Genomic DNA, 21,232 nt, shown 5'->3' with positions numbered 1-21,232 from the left:
AAGTTTGCAGATGACATGAGCAGAGAGTTCGAGATGTCGATGATGGGTGAGTTGACCTTCTTCCTCGGGCTACAGATCAAGCAAAGCAAGGAAGGAACCTTTGTGCACCAAGGGAAGTACACGAAGGATGTGTTGAGGAAATTTGACATGGGTGATGCTAAGCCACTCTCCACACCCATGGGGACGATGACGGCACTAGATGCGGATGAAGATGGCGAACCGGTGGAACAGAAGGAGTACAGAAGCATGATCGGCTCCCTCTTGTACCTGACGGCAACAAGGCCGGACATACACTTCTCCGTGTGTCTGTGCGCTCGTTTTCAGGCTTCACCAAGGACATCTCACCGTCAGGCAGTGAAGAGGACTATGAGGTATCTCCGCTTTACCCCTGAGTTCGGTTTGTGGTATTCTGCCTCCTCGACACTCACGCTCCGGGGATACTCCGATGCGGAATTTGCTAGGTGTCGCTTGGATCGCAAGTCTACCTTGGGTACTTGCCAGTTTCTCGGTTCGTCTTTGGTCTCTTGGTCTTCTCGCAAACAATCTAGTGTTGCTCAGTCTACCACCGAAGCTGAGTATGTTGCTGCTGCTAGCTGTTGTTCTCAGCTGCTTTGGATGATTTCCACTTTGAGAGACTTTGGTTTGGATTTTACTCGTGTACCCCTTCTTTGTGACAGCACGAGTGCTATTAGTGTAGCCAAGAACCCCGTTCTCCACTCAAAAACCAAACACATTGATGTGAGATATCATTTTCTGAGAGATCATGTTGAGAGAGGGGACATTGACCTTGGCTATGTTGCTACCCAAAACCAACTCGCGGACATTTTCACCAAACCCTTGGATCAAGCCACTTTTGCTCATTTGCGGGGGGAGTTGGGTGTTTGCTTTCCTTTCTGAGTTGGGTTTTTGGAGCTTCTCTTGTATTATACTTGTATCATTTTTGTACAAAACTTGGTAGGATAGCCACTTCTTCATGATAGCTTTGAGTTCTTCATGTATATCTTATCATGCTATCTTTTGTGATATATTGTGGTGGATGATACATATGAATATCATGTCATGCTTTACCTTAGTTCACATTTGGGTATGGCATGTTGTTCATCTGTATCATTTTATCTTAGTTTCCATGCATTTTGTATCATATTGCATTTTGTATCATGTTGCACTAGATGAGCTTCTCCTATATATCTTGTGTACTCTCTTATGCTACTTGTGAGCTAGTGCTGTGGTTGGTGATTTTGATGCAATGTGCAGTTATGCTCTTGATGATATTGTATACTTGTTGAGATAACTGTTTTTGAAATTCAATGCTAAATTCTACTGTATTAACTTGCTTATCACCCATGTGTAGATGCTTGGTTATGGTTTGCCCTTGGTTGAATACTGGTTCCATATCTAGCTTATGTTTGGAATTCATGTTCTTTTCAATTGGGTCAAAGATCTAGGTATCATTGCAAATGTTTAGCCCATGATGCACCCCTTGGGGAAGCATGGCTTCTTTGTGCCGCAAAGGCACTTCATGTATTTTGCTTTGTGTGAATACTGAAAACAAAATATGCTGAAAACTTCATAAATTCACCAAGTTTTTGTGCTTAATGTGATATTATTGCTTGCTTAGTTGTTACAAGATGTCTACCAAAAGAAGTAGACGCTTGGTTTCAACAAGCTTTAAACATGACTTGTGATGCATATGTGGGTGTTTGCAATGATCTCTTGTTGAGAATGGATTTTCCTAGTATGAGCTCTTGATGGACTAGTCTATTCTTGCTTGGGTGATTCTTAACTGGGTGAATCCTCATGTGGTGATCTTTTTATACATTGCTAAAACTTGATACTTGCTTCACCTCCACTGTTGTAACTTGATATCATCTTGTTGGTGATGCTATTGTTTCTTATGATCTATCAAGCTTTATCTCCCTAGTAGCCTTTGAGAGTGCATTGTGATATATTTGAGAAGCTTGTTAGGTTCTGCATTTCCATGGCATGCACTTTGTGCTTTCATGCTTTTCTTGATGGTTGCATTGTCAACAAGGGGGAGAGAAATCTACACAAACTCTTTCATCTATCAAGGGGGAGACCTTGCATGTATGCATGATTTAAGGGGGAGTGCATATGTTCAGGGGGAGTATTTATGAGTTGTTGTTATACTCTTGTTATGCTCCTATGCTCTTGTACCGGTCGCGTTGAGTTGTTTACCTCTTCTTGAGGAGCCGGTTTTTGATTTGAGTTTGGATTTTCATGTGATTGGTGTTGAGCCCGTTTTCTGCCTCTTCTTGAGGGATCACATGATTTTGTCTCAGTTGTGCAGAACCTTTGCCCTTATCTTAGGGGACTGAGATTTTATATTTTGAGTTTCTTATTTTCAGTTTCAATAATATGACTTTGTGGGGTGTTGTCAATGCACTCATCAAGGGGGAGATTGAGGACCAATGGTGGTCACCCTTGGATGATGAGTGATTGACAACGTTGTGTTGAATTGATGTTGCTCTTGGCTTGTGATGTGCATGTGTAGGATGTGACGTGACGGTCGACGGCATGCGGTGAAGGTCAAGCGAAAGGTTCATACCGATGGACCAAGGACGGTGAAGGATGAACGCGAGTAGGCTCGGACCGATGGACCCGAGGAGTCCGGGCGGAGTCACGGGCGGTCCACATGGTGCACGGCACGGTGGGAGAACTGACGAGATGGAAACGGCATCGGTCGAGTCGAGCGGGAGGCTTGGCAGAGGCCGGACACGCGTCGACATCATGGAGGTCGCGTGGCGGCCAAGCAAAGATGGACGGTTTGGGTGGTTTGGGCCTCAAAACCACCGCGCAGGAAGGTTCCCCGATTTGGGCCTCAAAACCAGGGGCGAGCCCGGTGCGGCTGGAGCTTCGAGAAGGAGGGCACGTGGCGTCATCGCAAAGCTTGCGTCGAGGCGAAGCAAAGTCGTGAAGGCGGCGTGTCCGTCTGATGCACGGATAAAAACTTGGACCAAAATGCCCCTACGTGGGTAGTTATCTTAGTTGTAGCTGTAGGGGTAGTATAGTCTTTCGTCCTGAACTATAAATAGGGATGGGGGGCTGGTTCTTTCAGCACCTCTTAGCTTAGCAACTCATTATCTTTTGGCTTAGAGGCTAGTCATATGCTTAAAGTGAGAGGAGAGAGGGAGATTAGAGAGTGATTACTCTTTTCTCTTGATTTCTTCATCTTTAGTGGGTGGATGAAGGGAGGAGGCTAGTCCTCATCTTGTATAGAAGATGTTCTCGTGATTTAGCTTTATTTGTTATCTCAAATTGTGCTAAATCTTTGATTCCCAAGTGTTTTTCTTTTTCCCTATTTTCGGAACTTTTTTTGGGGAATTTTCGTTCATCACGTTTGAGCCCGAATCTCGTGAGATTGGTTGAAGGGAAATGTTGCTAAAACCTTGGAGAGCATTTGTTTATTTTGTTTAGCATTTTAATCTCTAGTGTCTCTTGCTAATCAGTGCTACTTGCGTTAGTTTTTTTTTATCACTCTTTGCTAGTCATGCCTAGCACTTAAATTAATCTTTGATTATGCATGCTTAGCTAGATAATTAGCTAGTAGTAATCTTGGTTAACCGGGTGTTGAGAAAACTTGTTGGAGTCAATTCATATCTTGCTTCCGCTATGTCTTGTGCGTCTCTTATCGTTCCTAGGGTGAGCTTGTCATGAGTTGACTTGCGTCATCTTGACGATTGAACGCACGGTATGCTTTGGGGTTGCGTTTGGGACATAGGCCTTGTTCTCGTTGAGAATTTTTTATAGGCTCCCATTCACCCCCCTCTGGTCGCTCTTTCGGTCCTTCACATGGAAACCGCCAGGGAGTCAAGATTCACTTCATCAAGTGGCGAAGCCTGAACCACGTCCTGGGAGTGATACTCTTGTATAGGGTTCGCCTGTGCCTGAACAGCGTCCTGGGGCACGCTTGGACAGAGGACATCGCCGAGAAGATCACCAGTAAGTCATGTTGCCTTGAACAGGTTGAGACCAATCTTATGCATCCTACAGAGATGAAGATGATTGATTTGTGAGCTTGGACTGCGAATCTGAGCGCCATATCCAAGAAGGTCTGGCTCACCTTCACCAGCAGAGCGCCTGACAAGCAGCTCGAGTCCGTCCTTGTGGCGGAGACACCGCCGAAGCACTGGCAGCACGGGCGCAAGTACTGCGTCTACATGCACCTCGACAAGATCCACGACTACACCCGCGCGATGGTCGACCACAACGGCGTCTTGATGCTGGCAAAGCGTCGGCTCCAAAATGGCATCTTGGGGTGGCTGATGGCGCCGAGGTGCCCAGCCGCCTCTTCGAGGCGTTCCCGCACCACCCTCCTTCCTCGAAGCCGTACTAGTTCAAAAAGGGCGGCGACAAAGGTGGCGAAGGGAGGGAGGAACGCGGGGACAAGGATAGGGAGTCGCACGGCCGTCGTGGGTATAACAATGACCACCCAGACGCGGACAGGTTCTTGAGCAGCAGGAGGTCGGATGACGATGACGACGGCGAAACACGTGGTTCCAGCACCAGCACAAGGCGGGGCACAACGACGCCTACCGTGAACGGGAATGTTCACCGCGCAGGCGTGACTAGAGCAGCAGTGGTAGGCACGGTGGGAGCGACAGCACACGGAGGTACCGGCTCCCAACTGCCTCCACTCCCTGACGAACATACTCTTCGCTCCAGAGGCATAGCGGATCTGTAGGTCCTCTTTGCGTGGCAAGCTTCGGCGCTCTAGGACGCCATGCGCAACCTCCTAGCAGCCTATGGTGAGGGGACGCGGGGTGGCGCACGTGCCACCGCTCATCTCCTGCAGGACTACATCCTCAAGGCGGTGGCGCTGGCCACGCAGCTAGGCCTGGGAGATGCCATGCTGTGCGGTGGTGATGGGAATGAAGCCTGGTCCCCGCTTGAGCAGGAGGTGATGGAGGCTCCAGTGGCCAGCCTTGTGGTGATGGCAAACGGCGGACAGGCAGCACACGGGGCTCGCGCGGTCAGCCATGTGGTGCCAGTGCACGACGTCTTGGCACGCATCAAGACAGCGCTGCACCACGACTTCGGCACCTCCCACCGTGATGACGAGGCCACTCTGTAGCAGATGGAGGCACAAGGCCGTGAGGGGCCACCTTTCTTCGGCCCCCTCCCTGAATCACCGATCTGAGCCGCAGCTCACAGTGCACTAACTGGGCAGGCAGCCCGGCACGCTCCAACTACTGGGCAGGAGGCTCGGGACACTCCACCTGCTGGGCAGGCCAGCATGCGCACCCCATCCCAACAGGAGGTCGATGAGGATGACCTTACTGACATCGCCGGCCTCTTCGTCACGCCACCGCAGCCGGCACTACGTCAACCGCCGCCACCACCATCGCCACGCCAGGCAAGTGACATACAACCACCTCCGCGATGCCACAAGAAACGAACCTTCAACATGTTGGCAGTACACCACAGTGCCCATCTGGCCAATGCGCCGCAGATGGATGACGTTCGCCGCGTGCAACGAAATCTTTGCCGCAAGCTGGGGATGTTTCATGATGACCTTCAAGTGGGCCACTGCCGGCGGAGATAATTGTTGAACTCACAGCAGTGTTCAACCTTGACGACAAAGAGGTGGAGCAGATGGACATCAATATGGCAGCCATGGTGGGCGACGGCATCGGCGACGTGGAGGACGCTGCTGCGATCCTGGCCGCAGCATAGTGTTGCTGTTGTTCGTCTCCGTGCGGTATCTATGCATCACGACATCAAGATGTGCTTGTATCCTATGTTTCACGCCAGGATGCCACAGAACCTAATTGGGTGGCGACGGCGCTGCTACGTTTCTGCTACTTGCTTTCGATTGGACTGTAAGCTTCGATTTGGTTGTAATCGCGACATAAAGACTTCTCGACACCACAAACGCTTCTGCGCCTGGATGTCACCAGATTGCCATCAGAGTCTCCTCCTTCCCAAATATGATTGGCTCTGACATCAGCATGCTCTGCTAGAACATTCGTGGACTGAACCAACAAGCCTGCAAGGATGTTGTTCACCAGACAATCACAACTACACCCTGCCACATAGCCTGCCTCCAGGAGACTAAGCTCCAAACCATTGATGCATATTGGCCCTGACATCAGCATGCTCTGTTAGAACATTCGTGGACTGAACCAACAAGCCCGCAAGGATGTTGTTCACCAGACAATCACAACTACACCCTGCCACATAGCCTACCTCCAGGAGACTAAGCTCCAAACCATTGATGCTCAAACCTCCTGCTACCTGGGAGGTTTCAAGCTCAGGCAGCACACCTGCAAGCCTGCCGATGGGCTGTCAGGAACCAAAGCAGGTCTCCTTCTCCTATGGAATGATGACCAGGTTGATGTCTCAGAAGTTGTCATCGGAGATTACCTCATATCGGCAACGATGCAGATGCGGGAATGCGGCACCCGATTTCGACTCTCAAACGTCTATGGCCCATCACGCCATGCCCATAAAGTCGCCTTCCTTGAAGAAATGAGATCGATAGTGCCAGCTCAGGGAACAAAATGGGTCATCATGGGAGATTTCAACCTTATTTACAAGGCAACTGACAAAAACAACCCAAACCTAAATCATTGTCTCATGTCCCTCTTCCGATACGCGCTAAGCGAGTGTGGCCTAAAGGAAATACACCTACAAAACCGTAAGTTCACTTGGAGCAACGAGCAACAAAGTTCGACCCTTGTCAAGCTAGACCGCATCTTCTCCAACGCAGAATAGGACGCTCAGTTCCGAACGCATGTCCTCCATGCTCTATCCACGTCGCATTCGGATCACTGCCCATTGCTACTAACAAATCAAAGCCCCCACGACGACCTCGAACATTCAAGAGCTCAAGATGCCGTGGTTCACTAAAGCTGTCCAGGCAGCTTGGAATTCTCCAATTGAGCATCATGAACCTTTCCACCGCCTATACCACAAACTTGGCACCGTAGCTAAAAGACTCCATGAATGGAACAAGAAATTCTTCCCTGATGCCAAAATGCAACTTCTTATGGCCGCAGATGTCATTCTCCAGTTGGACAAGGCACAAGAACTCCTACCACTTTCCGTTGGCGAGATAACACTACGCCAAAAACTCAAGCGTAGAGTACTCGGCCTTGCAGTCATCGAGCGCGCTCACCAAGCATCACGAATTACAAACCTAAAGCTAGAAGACGCAAACACAAAATACTTAGCAAGATCAACAGCAGGTGGCACAAAAATCATGTTCAAAGGCTAAAGAATGGAGTGGAATGGACAATCAAACATGAAGAAATGGCAAAGGTGGTGCAGGATCACTTCCCAAAAATGATGGGCCGGACAAACCAACACGTGGTGGACATTGACCGGGACAAACTGTAGTTACCAACCATAAACTCTCAAAACTTTGATGAGCCTTTCACAGGGACCGAGCTCAAGAGGGCAATTTTCGAAATGCCGGGTGACAAGACCCCTGGATCGGATGGATTTACAAGGGCTTTTTTTGAAAGCTGAGCTGATGTCATAGAGGCGGCGAATGCTTTTCACAATCTTCGCATGGGGAGCTTGCCACTGATCAACACGGCCAACCTTATCCTACTGCCAAAAAAGGACAGAGCAGAGTTAGTGGCGGACTTCAGACAAATCAGTCTCATCCACTACTTTATCAAGATCATCACCAAAACCTTAGCTCTAAGGCTTGCTCCGCATATCAGAGCAATAATCTCCCCAACGCAGAGCGCTTTCATAAAAAAAAGAAGCATACACAACAATTTCCTATCAGTCCGCAACATGGCTAGACGTTTCCATCGAAACAAAATCCTAGCGCTCTTTCTAAAACTTTACATTGCGAAAGCTTTCGACTCGGTGAGATGGGACTACTAGCTAACTTTGTTGGAGAAGCTAGGATTCCCAACCAGGTGGAGGGACTGGATTGCTACACTTCTGTCCACCTCTTCGTTGCGGGTCATGCTAAACGGAATCCCAAACGGGCTGATCTCTCACAGAAGAGGACTCCGCCAAGGAGACCCACTCTCCCCGCTACTATTTGTCATTGCTATTGAACCTCTTAGAGCGCTGCTGCACCTGGCGACGGAAAAAGGTCTCATCAGTAAATTAAGAGGAAGAAGCCTAAATGTCAGAGTCTCCATGTATGCGAATGATACGGCAATCTTCGTGAACCTGACAAGAGAGGACATTGGTGCCCTCAAAGAGCTACTAAAAAATTTCGGGGAAGCTTCTGGCCTAAAGATAAACTTCAAAAAATCGAGCGTATATTGACCTGGACCATGTCCTTGACGGATTGCCACTCATCAAAACAAAGTTTCCGACCAAGTACCTAGGCCTCCCTCTGACCACGGGAAGACTTAAGCGCATCCACTTCCAACCAATTATAGACAAAGCCATCAGCAAGCTCACTGCTTGGAACGTAAAGAACATAGCACCGGCGAGCCATCTCACGCTAGTCAAAGCAGTGTTAACATCACAGTCGGCCTACATCATAACAGCAATTAATGCACCTAAAGCTACCCTGGAAGAAATCGACACCATACGGAAAAGATTTTCTTGGGCCGGTGCGGCAGCAATCACGGGTGGGAAATGCAAAGTGAACTGGATCCGTTCCGCCCGGCCAACGCGGTTAGGTGGCCTGGGCATCCTTAACCTCAAGCGCTTTGCTAGAAGCCTCAGGCACAAGAATGGAAAGAGCAGAACAAGCCGTGGATAGGATCGGATATCCCATGCAGCAAAACAGACAAGAAGCTTTTTGCGGCGGCAACAAAAAGGCACAACGGCTGGTTTCAAGGACAAAGGCCGATTGATTTTGCGCCGAACCTGTTCACGATCTCCGGGAAGAAGCAAAGAGTGCTAGGCGACGCTCTGAGATATAACAACTGGATAAATGACCTCAACATCCATCATACGGGCTTTTCACTACAGCACCTCCAAAAACTTATTTGCCTTTGGAAGGCAACCCAAACCATCAACCTAAACCCGGGAGCACATGACGAAATCACATGGAAACCCACGGCCGATGGAAACTACTCGGCAAAATCAGCTTACGACGCTCAGTTCTTTGGCTCCGCGGCAACAAACTTTAACACACTCATTTGGCGAAATTGGGCACCCGCAAGTTGCAAGATTTTCTCCTGGCTGGCCGTTCAGAACAGGCTGCGAACAGCAGATAGACTACAAAAAAGAGGCTGGTCGAACCAATCAACGTGCCCCATATGCAGAAGTCAGCCTGAAACAGCTATACACCTTTTTGCTGACTGCAGATTCACTAAAAAGTTATGGGCATCCATCTCGGAGTGGCTAGCAATCTCAACATTGCACCCGAGGGAATGGGCGCAACATGATGGTGATCTCCATGTGTGGTGGATGAGTAGAGCAAGATCAGCTACCAGCTCGCGCAAAGGCCTCTGCTCCTTAATCACGTTAACCTCCTGGGTAATCTGGAAGGAAAGGAACGTGAGGATTTTTAACCGGAAAGAAGCCACAAGCGATAGAGTTTTCTTCGAAGCTAGAAATAAAGTAGATAGTTTGACGATGGTGGGGGCTAAACACCTCGTCACCCTTGCCGGCCGACCTAGCTAGTCCTGCGCCACGTGTTTTTATTTTCTCCCATCTAGATGCCCTTCTTTTTAATATAATTGGCCGCCTCGTTCAAGAACACGCCGGGCACCTTGGGCACGCTGTTGTGCACATTCACGACACGGAGTGCCCGCACGCCGAGCTCCTGCTCGAACCACTCCCGGAACTTGAGGTTCCCGACGCGCGGCCCCACGAAGGAGAACACGCAGACCGGCGCCGCCCTGCCGCCCGGCGACGAGGCATTCGCGCTGATCTCGGCGATGTTGAAGGCGTTGAGCATCGCCAGCTCGCTGCCCAGGCTGTGGCCGGTGACCGTCACGCTCACCTCCTCGCCCTTGCGGTGGTAATGCTTCACCAGCCTGTGCACCTCCGCCAGCAGTTGCTCCCGCGCCGAGTACCTGCAGAAGTGGCACTCCGCGTCCTTGCCGGTGTAGAGCTCCGTGAACCCCATCTCCACCTTCACGTCGGGGTCCGAGCACGGGATGCCCATGTCGCTCAGCCGCCTCTGGTTCACCGTCAGGTCGGCCACCCAACTCGAGCCGGGTGATCGTGCCACGCCACGCGACAACGATGTCCCGGCGACCAATGCGCGCCGTCTCCTCGTCGGTCGACACCGCCACGTAGTCGATGAAGGTGCCCGACACGCTCCACAGCTTGTCGGCGGCGGCGGACTTGTGCTTCCGGTTAACGAAGTTGGGGAGCTTGAGGTCATTACAGGTGGCGTAGAGGTAGCGGCTGACCTCGTACCCGGAACCAGCGAGGCCAACGTCCTGGAAGAAGGTCTTGGTCGGGACCTGCAGCTGCCACAGTAAGGGGAGAAGCGGTCGTAGTCGAAGCTGGTGGCCTGCACAAACTCGCTGTAGCGGATGACCTCAGCGCGGAGCACCGTGTCGATGGGTCCAGAAGCCCATCCCAGTTGCCGGCACCGTGGATCTCCAGCCACCACGCAGCCAATTGCTGGCGGTTAGAACTGCCCACCAGCACACACCGCTCTCTGGTGGCAGATGATGTTAGCCACCTTGATGCTTTCTGTGCTAGCAGTGTGATTACATCACCCATCAGCACAGACGATTTCTATGCCGTCGGGTGCTTATGCCGCTCGCCAGGAATATATATTTTCCCATTCAATATATTATTTCCGTGAGTTATTTATAATTTTTATTTCCCGTCATTTTTTAGCTGTCAAATTGAAATATGTATCTCCAACCACTTAACAACAAACTTGAATAATAGATAATTCTCATTATTAAAAATTGCATCGTAGATAATATATAATTCACATTATTAAAAATCCAACATTTGGAATAGAGCTATTCTTTGCCACGCTAATATTAAAACTACTACGCCCATCTACGAAGATTTGTGCGCTCGTCCGCCATCAACACGCCATCTTTATCAAAGAATGCTCCATCCTCATAACAAATCTCGCATAGGATGAACCTCACCATGTCCGTACAAATGTTGTCGATTTGTTTGTCTTCGATCTTGCTATAATTACTGTCAGGCATCTATAAATATACAGTAAATGAAGATTAGGATGTATTACCATTAAGAAGTTAGTACATGGCAGTGTATAAGAGACTTGCGTCTTCAGGGTTCGTTCGGTACCTCCCATTGTTTCTAATGAACTCGCACACGTAATATCCGCATAGCACAGAGCCGGGAGGTTGCCTGTGGCAATGCAAACAAATAGAAAAATGATGAGTTGTTATTAATGACAAGTCTACGTTATATAAAAGAACCAAGTTTTTATGTATTATGTTCTTACGAATCTATGATATATTATTTTCATAGGTTTCGTCCTTTTTGGATCTTTTAGTATGTAAAACTTGTATGCACTTTGAGGATATAAAGACAAGAATTAGTAATACAAGTTAGGTTCATAGAATGTCAACATGCATTTAAGTACCGCCAAGGAATATCTTATTTTTGTATAATGCCTATAAAATCCTTGTACCTATCTCTATGATAGCTGGCTGAGTCGAGGACCACTGCTTCTCCTATTTTGGGTAAAATAATGATGCAAATTATATTAAAATAATTTATATTATATACAGCATTAAATATCACCCAGTATATATATACCTAGTATATATATAGTAATTAAAACTAGCTTACTCAAAACCATAAAGAGCCGTGATATAGGCCCTGTTTGGCACGGCTCCACTTCTAAACTCCAGCAACTCCATCAAAAAATTCAGCCAAACACCCCAACTCCAAAACTTCATGGAGTTGCCAACTCCATGGAGCTGTAGTGCAAATGGAGGTGGAGTTTTGGAGCACCTCTTTTGCTACTCCAGAAACCTCTCTTTTGAACCTCCTCGTGGAGTTGGTGGGTAATTACCCACCAATGCCACTGGTTACAAAAAAAACGTTTCATTCTATTCTCCCGAGCCCCACTCGCCGCCAGAGCCCCGCCTGTCGCCACTCCCGTGGCCGGCCGGCCCCGCCGCCCGTCACCGCCCGCCGCCCAGCCCGCCGCCCGTGGAGGGTCTCCCGTGTGCGGCATAGTGCAGTGGAAAGGGGGGATGAAGAAGATGGGATAGAGAGGATGACAAGTGGGGCCTTAATTGGGCTGCAACAATGGCAATCCACACTGAAATCGATCTTTTTTGGAGCTGAGAGCACCCATCTAGCCAAACATCCCATTTTTGTTCTGGAGTTTTGGAGCGGAGCTGGCTCCATGTGGAGTTCTGGAGTGGAGCAGCTCCATCCGGAGTTGGAGCCATGCCAAACAGGGCCATAATCCTTATTAGCTTTTTTTCTTTATTACTTTTGCAATGTATACGAACACTTTGTGCATTTCTTCTCCGTGGGCTTTTATTTTTATAGCATCTTTCTCCGCTTATGTCTCTACTTCTATTTGTGCTTTGATCGTTTCCGTCATTTTGAGCTTGCACACTGGCTCGCTTATTCGTGCTGGGTCAAGGTACGCTACCTTGAACCTGTCGTGCATCAATTCTTCCTTCCTCCATTGCATCCTACAGAATAGGTTACTCAGGTACTTGAAATAAATAAAATACGTATGTATTTAAAACTCGTGTCCGCGGTACATGTGGATTTACAAGCACCATACGGAAATGAGATTCACGTCGAGATGTTGTCGACGGTAAAGTCTGTGAAAATTCTCGAAATCGATCACAATCTGGTATGAGAGAACGCCAACGCCAAGGAAAAGCTTAGTTGGGACATGCGCAGTGATTGCTCAAATGCCTTGCTTCAGTGCATTCATGATCCATACATGCAACTTATTCAGTTCCCATGGGCCCTCCAGCAGATCCCACCGATATAAGAATGGTTTGCCATGCTCATAATCCATTGGGACATCATCTGACGCAAAGAAATTGAGGTTTTGATCCTTTTCCTTTTGCCGAGAGGCGCTACGAGTTACAGATTTTTCACCGGAAAATGAAGCCTTCTTCTTCAATACGTTTAAAAACTCGACGTCTGCTGATGGAGCCTTTTCATATGTGTTGACTATACGAGGTGTCGCTGGCCTATTGGGAGGTGATGCCGGCAAAGGCGATGTTGGATCATTAACTTCTAAATCATCTACCCGTTCATCGCCTTCTAGTACTTATGTCCCATCATCCTCATTGAGAGCTTCTCGGACAGATGATAGCATTTGCTGCTCGTCCTCATTGTTAGCTCCCTGCACATGTGACAGCGTTAGCTCCTCCGTGTCAACATTTGAATCTGGAAGGGGTAGTTCTTGGCTCGGCCGTGAGGTTTCTGGCGATGCATTCAGAACGATATCTTGACGATGCTACAGTATGTACTGGTTCATCGCATCACCGAGAACCTCAATCCACTCATCAGTAGGGATGTCTATCTCGCACGACTCATCCAACACTGTAACAACTTGCACCCAGGCGTATTCTAGCAGGTGCCTTTGGGAACACATGATCCGTTACTGTCATGCTGGTTGCGACCTCTCGAAACTTATTTTGTTTCCTTTCATAAGGTATAACCAACTTGCATGGTGTATCCACTTGTATGTCGTCAACGGGATATCTCACATTTGCAATGGAGCCAGCACTACTCGGAGCAACGAATCCTGCCTAGGCAAGTAGCATGGTTGGTTCTGCCTGTCGTTGAGCATCAGATACCGTCGGGTCAGCCATCGTTTGGCTCATCGCATGATTGGCCAAGAACTCTAAGAACTCCTGCTTGTCATATAATAATGTCATAATTAGTAGTGATACTCTCAAGATTAAACAATGATTGTCATATATCCTCTAAAAGAACTAAATTACGCATTTGAAGAGGCTGGAAATTTCACAGGTGTGTCTACAGTGTCTGAAATAACTTTTCACATGAGGAATGGGAACTAACCGTCTGTTTTATTCATCTGAGTCTTTTTGGATTTGGAGCCTTTCTTTCGATAATCTCGAGATGGCTTGCTGTATAAATCCTTGTAATTTTCAAGCAACACTATCTTTTCTTCTAGTTTTCCTTGCATTTCGTATGCATCTCCAACTTTTCGTATAATATCTTTGCTTCGAGGTTTACGACCACAGGCTTCTAAATCTTTGAAGAGCTAAGTCATCAGCACAGGCAGGTGAAGTAATTCATATGTCATGCTATGAAATAAAAATGCATAAAAAATAAATCAAAACTGCATCAGAAAGTTACAAAGTTAAGGTCCAAACCTTCACAAGCCTGTCGAGCATATTGTTTCTATAGTAGATAGACAACATATGATGGCAGAATCGCCAAGGAACCGAATGCAGGTCATGGCTTGTTTTTTTCTGCCACATTATATGTGCTTCCTCAGCTCTATTATCCTTCTCAAGTGCACGCACTAGTAGCTCATATGTGTTCATTGTATTTCCTTGCCCTTTGCTCAGCATCCATTTTATCACCTGAGGATTTAGTTGCATGCAATTTATTCACGGTGTATAGAAGATAAATACAATTGAAGGCACCTTACAATATATAATACCTGGATAATTCTATGCCATTGTCCCTCCTTTTCAAGAACTGAAAGTGCTTGCTTTAGTGAAGCCAGAGGAAAATCCTGCTCAAAGGCAACCCAAGCATCAAGGGTGCTGTAAACAGCTTCCCTTGAATCTTCGAGGCCAAGGAGCTGCAGTTAGCGAATGTGGCATTTAGTAATTTTGTTGCACTGGGCAATAGCAGCTAAATGACTTCAATAAAAATGGTTTTTTTCTTGAGAATTTTCAATATGCACAAGTGCACACTGAATAAGAAGGCAGGCTATAATATCTGCACCCAGGTCAATACCAAAAGATTAACGCACTGTTTTCATCTTTTTATACACGGAGGATACAATCCTAATAGTCATTCAAAGAAGAGCCAATGGGTGCTAGCATAATCTACTTTCCTAGGACAACAATTCATCATATAATGAATTAGCCGCTATCATTGTTCTACCCGAATCATGAGAAATGTTAACTCACTACTATCTATTATCATGCAAGTGAAAGAAAACTGTACACACACATACAGTGTTGAAAAGAAATTTCCTTTTCTCCTCTGAAGACAGATTTTTTCCAATAGGCCCTTGTTCCAATTCCCTTGTGCTCTTTTGTATGCGATTGATTATAATATCAGTATCCTGTGAAAGAAAGATAAACTCTTAATCTCCACCTTATGTAGTGCCACAGTTTTGAATCTAAACAAATCCAAATGCTCATATGGAAGCAACCCGGATGTGCAAGAAGCTATTCTATGCAATCAGTGCATCCTAGTAGAAACACTGAAGAATTCCATCTAGTTTGAAAATCAACCAGGCTATTTGAATGCTGAGCAAATAAAAATAATATAGGATTTTCTGAGTAGTGAACAACCAGAAGGAAAAACTAGCAATACGAAATAATTATAGGATATATAGAAATATTTCAATAAAAAACAAAATGTGATAGCATTGTGGGTACCTTCATGGGCTTAGTTGATTCCAACTCCTTTTGAAGATATACTCCACCGCTGGTCATGTTTTTGGAAGTAGAGAAATCTCTGGCAGCATGCTTGTTACACCAACCAGAACCAGATATGGACTAAACAGATTTTAGAGGGGCAGATAGTTTAGGAGTAAACAAAATTAAGGAAGAGCAACTTCTTGCTTAGGATGCAGAGGAGTGTACCTGTATATGGGAACTCCAAAATCTGCACAGTGTAAATAAAAACGAAAAGTTTATCAAACACTATCTCCTTAAGAAACAATGAACTGTGAAGATAGTAAAAGGGAACTTGTAATTATAGTTTGTCAATCAAATATTTAGAAATACAATTTCTACCCCCATCGATATAGACGCTTGCAAATGGGGAAAAAACTACTTTCCATATATAACTGGAAATATTTTAGTATCAGAAAACATATCTTGATTTCCTCAAGGGGAAAAAAGGAAAAGAAAAAAAATCCCATTGCTAGTGGAATCAATGCACAAGCTACTTGTTTGAACAACTAGTAAAGAACAGTACTAGGTAGTTAATCGTTGAATTTTAGTGGGACCATCCAAGATAATTACTCCATAAAATAAAACTAGCAGGAGCGCCCAAATTCGAAACAAGAATGATGAGAGGAAAGAAAATGAGACGTTCCAAGTGTCTCTTATACTGTCACATTAGCAACTCTATTCAGCACTTGACAACACTAGGGGGAAATCTAGAGTGTGAGCAGTTGAGTTACCCGAAGACAGCCCTGATCACATTACTTGGAACCTCAAGGCTGATGGGGAGTACTCCACAAAGTCAGCTTATATGGCCCAATTCTACGGTTCAATGGACACCGAGCTCGACACCCTCATTTGGAAAACGTACACTACGGAGAAATGAGATGTGGGTATCCTAGTGTGAAGAGGTAAACAGGAACAGAGCGGGGTCCGGCACAAGGTCGGCATCAAGCAACAATCCCTTTCTGTAATCAAAAGTGAAATGGCCGTCCGACACCGCCACTACGTCTAGGTAAGTGGTAGCGGTGTTGATTTGCTGGGGTGCGGGCATGGTGAATTGGTGATCTGAATTCTCAAGGAAGGATGGAAGGTAGGGTTGTAGACTAATGGTAGTGGACTAGGGGAGTGGGTAACGAAAGAGACGGAACTCACTGGTGGAGGGGGACGGGTCTGCAGGCGGCGCGGCCGGTGATGGGTAAGCCGTGAAGAGCGCGGAGGGAGCGCCGGAGATGCCCAAGCATGGCTGCGGCGGCGGGAAGCTCCTCACCGCGGCCTTGGGTTGGGATTTGGGAGCGGCGCCGCTGGCGAAGGCAGAGACGCGACGAGCGGCGGCGTCGCTCTGAGATCCGTGTGGGCTGGGCTCGCAAATTCCACACACAAGAGGTTGTGTGTACTTGTGTGTGTGCTGGCTCTTGCTTGGGCCGTAGAGTAGGTCTAGCCCAACGAGCATAGCAAAAATCACAGTCCAACGAGGCGCAATAGCAAAAATCCGATTCAACGGATTCCCACCTATTTTCTCTATTCTAAATTCAATTGCAAGTTATTTTAACTTTTCTAAATTCATAACTTTCGTTACTCATTTAGATATACATTGTGTACAAATATATATTAAAAAGTATGTATCTAAAAAATTAAAATAAATAAAATGAATGGAGTATTTCCGTGGCAGCCAAGAAATTCGATTCAATCACAGTCCTTGATCTGTTGCTCGACAATTTTTCTGCTGAAAAAAAAGGAAAAATTTGGGAACGAGATAAAGTCCATCTCGCACGCATGTAATAACATTTCCCTTTTCCGAGCTCCTTCTTGCAGCCATCGATCCTACCTAGAAATAGTCGCACGATATGAATCCGTGCTTGTTCCCATGGAAAGACACTCTTCTGTGTACAGTACGTTTGACCCAGCGTGTGTAGACATCTGAACGTTAGCGTATGGACTGGGCCGGGTGTACCACAGGGACGTTTTGTCCGATCCGGTTGAGGTAGGTGCAGGCCCGGCCGTGGAACGCGCGCAGCTGCCACGGTCGTGCATGACTAGAGTCGCGACTCGCGACGCGGGGCGTGTCCTATACTTCATTCCTCCCAGCCAGAGGCGTGGTCATGCACGCGTCGTTGGTGCCAAGTTTTGACACGCATGACGTGCCAAAACCACTGTCACGATGCATGTTCAACTCATCCCCACCCACCCCATGCATGCCTATATATACACACTGCTTCCTCCTCCAAGCTCAAACACTCCCAAAGCAACCAAGGAGACAGTAGCACTGCACAAGCAGCTAGCATGGTCTCATTCTCATCTCATCGATCACACCAAAGCAACTGACAATGGCAGCCAGCTTCTCTTCCTGCCCGAGCCTCCCCATCAGCCATCGCCGGCCGACGCTGATCGTCTTCCAGCAGCAACAGCCCTTGACCGGGGGGCGGTCGCTCCCTAACGCGGCGCAACGCCATCGTTGTTCCTGCCAGGTCGCCTCGGTGGCGACAACCGACCGGTGGGCCCCGGCAGTGACCGGGGACATTGACCGTGGCTCTCAGTCTCAGCTCGCCGAAACGTCCGGGCGCTCCGACGACGGGCAACTGGCCGCGCGGTGGCGGGAGATCCACGGCAGCAGCAACTGGGAGGGGCTTCTGGACCCCATCGACCCAGTGCTCCGCGCGGAGCTCATCCGCTACGGCGAGTTCGCGCAGGCTACCTACGACAGCTTCGACTACGAACGCTTCTCCCCCTACTCAGGCAGCTGCAGGTACCCGGCCAAGACCTTCTTCGAGGACGTCGGCCTCGTCGGCGCCGGCTACGAGGTCAGCCGCTACCTCTACGCCACCTGCAACGAGCTCAAGCTCCCCAACTTCGGGAACCCGAAGCACAAGTCCGCCGACGACGACAAGCTGTGGAGCGAGTCGGGCACCTTCATCGGCTACGTCGCCGTGTCGACTGATGAGGAGACGGCGCGCATCGGCCGCCGGGACATCGCCGTCGTGTGGCGCGGCACGACCACCCGCCTCGAGTGGGTGGCCGACCTGACGACCAACCAGAGGCCTTTGTGCGAGATGGGGATCCCGTGCCCGGACCCCAACGTGAAGGTCGAGATGGGGTTCGCGGAGCTCTACACCGGCAAGGACGTGGACTGCCGCTTCTGCAGGTACTCGGCGCGGGAGCAGGCGCTGGCGGAGGTGCGGAAGCTGGTGGAGCTCTACCACGGCCGGGGCGAGGAGGTGAGCGTGACGATCACCGGCCACAGCCTGGGCAGCGCGCTGGCGATGCTCAACGCCTTCGACGTCGCGGAGACGGGCGCGAACGCGACGCCGAGCGGCGGGGCGGCGCCGGTCTGCGTGTTCTCCTTCGCGGGGCCGCGTGTGGGGAACCTTGGGTTCCGGGAGCGGTTCGAGCGGGAGCTCGGCGTGCGGGCGCTCCGCGTCGTGAACGTGCACGACTGGGTGCCCAAGGTCCCCGGCGCGATCTTCAACGAGGCGGCGTTCCCGGAGGCGGTGCTGCGGGCGGTGGACGGGCTGGGCGTGGCCGGCGTGTACACGCACCTGGGCGTGGCGCTGGAGCTCGACCATAGGGCGTCGCCGTTCCTCAAGGACACCATCGACATCACGTGCTACCATAACCTGGAGGCGCATCTCCACCTGCTCGACGGCTTCCGGGGCCGCGGCGAGGGGTTCGAGCTCAGTGGGAGGGACCCGGCGCTGGTGAACAAGTCGACCGACTTCCTCCGCGACGAGCACAAGGTGCCGCCGGTGTGGTACCAGGCGGAGAACAAGGGCTTGGTCAAGACGGAGGACGGACGATGGGTTCTGCGGCCACGCCACAGGGACATCGCCGAACACCCGGAGGACACCGACCACTACCTCCAGCGGCTCGGTCTCACCACGTCAAGCTTAATTATGTGTGGCCTATCAACTCCCCTTATTCCGAAGTTCCTGCCGCGCCCCCTGGGCCTGGCCACATCGCCCCTTTTTCGCGGCGGTCCGATCGCAGACAATCACGTGGTCCGGAGGCTGCCACATGCGCACACAACTTTGCGAAAAATCCCTTAAGTTTTTCGCTAATCAATTTCAGATCCAGGGGAGGCCTTCCGTCTACAGTAAAGATGTCCGCCCCCTATGTTCCAAAATATTTCTATACAAGAAGAGAAAACCGCCCGCATGCCATTTTGCGAAAAAACCACCCCGCCGCCCACCCTCGACGCGTGCCAGCGGCCCGAGCTGCCATCTCCCGAGGTCCTAGGCTACGTGCTCTCGTCCCGCTGCCTCCTCTCGAGCTCTCCCATTTCCTCTCCACCGGTATCCCCTTGCGGGCTCCTCCTCCCTCCCCCTCTCTCTCATCTCTCCTCATCAAAACCGGCGGCCAGGCACGAGGCCCCAATCCGACGCGCAGATCCGGCGCAGGGCTGGCTCCAGGCATAGCCTCCCCCGCGCGGGGCCGCGCGGGGCTCACGGGGGGAAGCGGGGCACCGACAACGTCTACGACGCGCACTGCGTCTACGTCGCCGGCCAACTCTATGGCGTCGTCCACAAGGTGTCGCCCAATGGTGAGTGAGCGTGATTGCGGGTGTATTTGGTTGTATGCACCACATGATGCATGTATGGATGATCATGGAGGGTAGGGTTCAACCAATTTACTTGTACCATATGGTTCACTCTTATTATTATAATAATATATTAAGTGGGATGGCTTCATCCTAGATGGGATGGTACAATTCACCCAACCAAACAAAAAGATCATTATTATTTTATATCATTCCATACATTAATCAAATGATACACCTAATCAAACCCACGCTGCGTGAACGAGTTCGTCCGCCCCCTCCGTCTTCGTGCGTGCGTGCATGCCTCGTTAGTCTAATCGTCTCCCTGCTAGCAGTTCCTCGCCTCGATTGTCAGTTAGGGCATTACCGGTTGGTGGATGTCTGTAGACTTGGTCTCATTTATGTTAGGCTTGCAATGTTAGGAACGCCTTTCGCATTCCGAGTGAGGCCCCAGTAATTGCCTGGTTGGATTGAGATTTTGCCCAGAATTTTCCGGCAAAACTTTTGTACGAGTAGTATGGAGTGGTGCCATCATACCATGCAGAGTTAGGGGGTATTTGGCAACACTCCGCTTTAGAAAAAACAGCTCCACTTCACCAACTTCACAAAATTGCCTGCCAAACACGTCCAGCTCTACAAACTCAAGCTCCAGAAAAAAACGTGGAGCTAGAGGTTAGATCCATGTTTTTCCTAGAGTACCTTAGGAGGTGCTCCAAAAACATCGAACTTCCTCGTGAAGTCGGGGATTATTTACCCACATTTACCACTCGTTACACAATGTACCGGTTCATTTCTAATTTTTCCACGTCACCCCTGCCCACATCAGCCGCGCCCACGCCACCTTGATCGCCGAACCTCGCCACCCCTTTCCTACATCGGCCGCGCGGCCCCTGCTCGCCGGACCGCGCCACCCCCACCCGGCAGCGGCGTGCTGGCCACGTCTCCCTGGCCGGCAGAGGAAGAGGAGGGGAGGAAAGAGTCATCTCCCTCGCCATGGGACTGTTCTGCAGTTGTGGACTTGGATTGAAGCTTCGGTGTGTTGGAATGGGAGAGCCCGCTGGCTGCTTGGATGAGCTCCAATGTAAGCTTGGCTCCCTGTACTACAGGTGCTAGATTTGGTGAAGGTCGTAAACAAATGGGTAGATTAAATTGAGGAGAGCTGCTGGTTCGGAACAGATGAACGGCGAAGAAAGGAAATGTGCTGCTTGCTGCTGCTATT

The 21,232-nt window shown here is 49.3% G+C and overlaps 2 protein-coding genes and 1 pseudogene across 4 annotated transcripts; 1 reads left to right on the top strand and 2 right to left on the bottom strand.

Moving 5' to 3' along the window:
• Nucleotides 1–9,601: 9,601 nt before the first annotated feature.
• LOC117856218 (phospholipase A1-Igamma1, chloroplastic-like) lies at nucleotides 9,602–10,626 on the bottom strand (annotated as a pseudogene).
• Nucleotides 10,627–12,572: 1,946 nt separating this feature from the next.
• On the bottom strand, nucleotides 12,573–16,853 carry LOC117854540 (pentatricopeptide repeat-containing protein At4g21190). 3 transcript variants are annotated; one of them, XM_034736764.2, is made up of 8 exons: nucleotides 16,635–16,853; nucleotides 15,675–15,696; nucleotides 15,468–15,587; nucleotides 15,038–15,148; nucleotides 14,513–14,656; nucleotides 14,220–14,432; nucleotides 13,903–14,107; nucleotides 12,573–13,733 (listed from the first exon to the last, which is right to left on the bottom strand). In XM_034736764.2, exons 1-8 carry the CDS (start codon nucleotides 16,721–16,723, stop codon nucleotides 13,684–13,686), a joined length of 954 nt encoding a protein of 317 aa, XP_034592655.1. In that variant the 5' UTR covers nucleotides 16,724–16,853; the 3' UTR covers nucleotides 12,573–13,683. The 3 variants fall into 3 exon arrangements, with proteins under 3 accessions (XP_034592655.1, XP_034592656.1, XP_034592658.1); XM_034736765.2 differs by having other exon boundaries at nucleotides 15,468–15,557; XM_034736767.2 differs by lacking the exon at nucleotides 16,635–16,853 and adding an exon at nucleotides 16,220–16,613.
• An 872-nt stretch (nucleotides 16,854–17,725) lies between these two features.
• Nucleotides 17,726–20,125, top strand: LOC117855768 (phospholipase A1-Igamma1, chloroplastic). The gene has a single exon (XM_034738141.2). It carries the CDS (start codon nucleotides 17,807–17,809, stop codon nucleotides 19,520–19,522), a length of 1,716 nt encoding a protein of 571 aa, XP_034594032.1. The 5' UTR covers nucleotides 17,726–17,806; the 3' UTR covers nucleotides 19,523–20,125.
• Nucleotides 20,126–21,232: the final 1,107 nt, after the last annotated feature.

This window comes from Setaria viridis, chromosome 5 (genome assembly GCF_005286985.2).
Source record: "Setaria viridis chromosome 5, Setaria_viridis_v4.0, whole genome shotgun sequence".
Classification (NCBI taxonomy): domain Eukaryota; kingdom Viridiplantae; phylum Streptophyta; class Magnoliopsida; order Poales; family Poaceae; genus Setaria; species Setaria viridis.
This window is presented reverse-complemented; position numbering and strand designations above follow the sequence as displayed.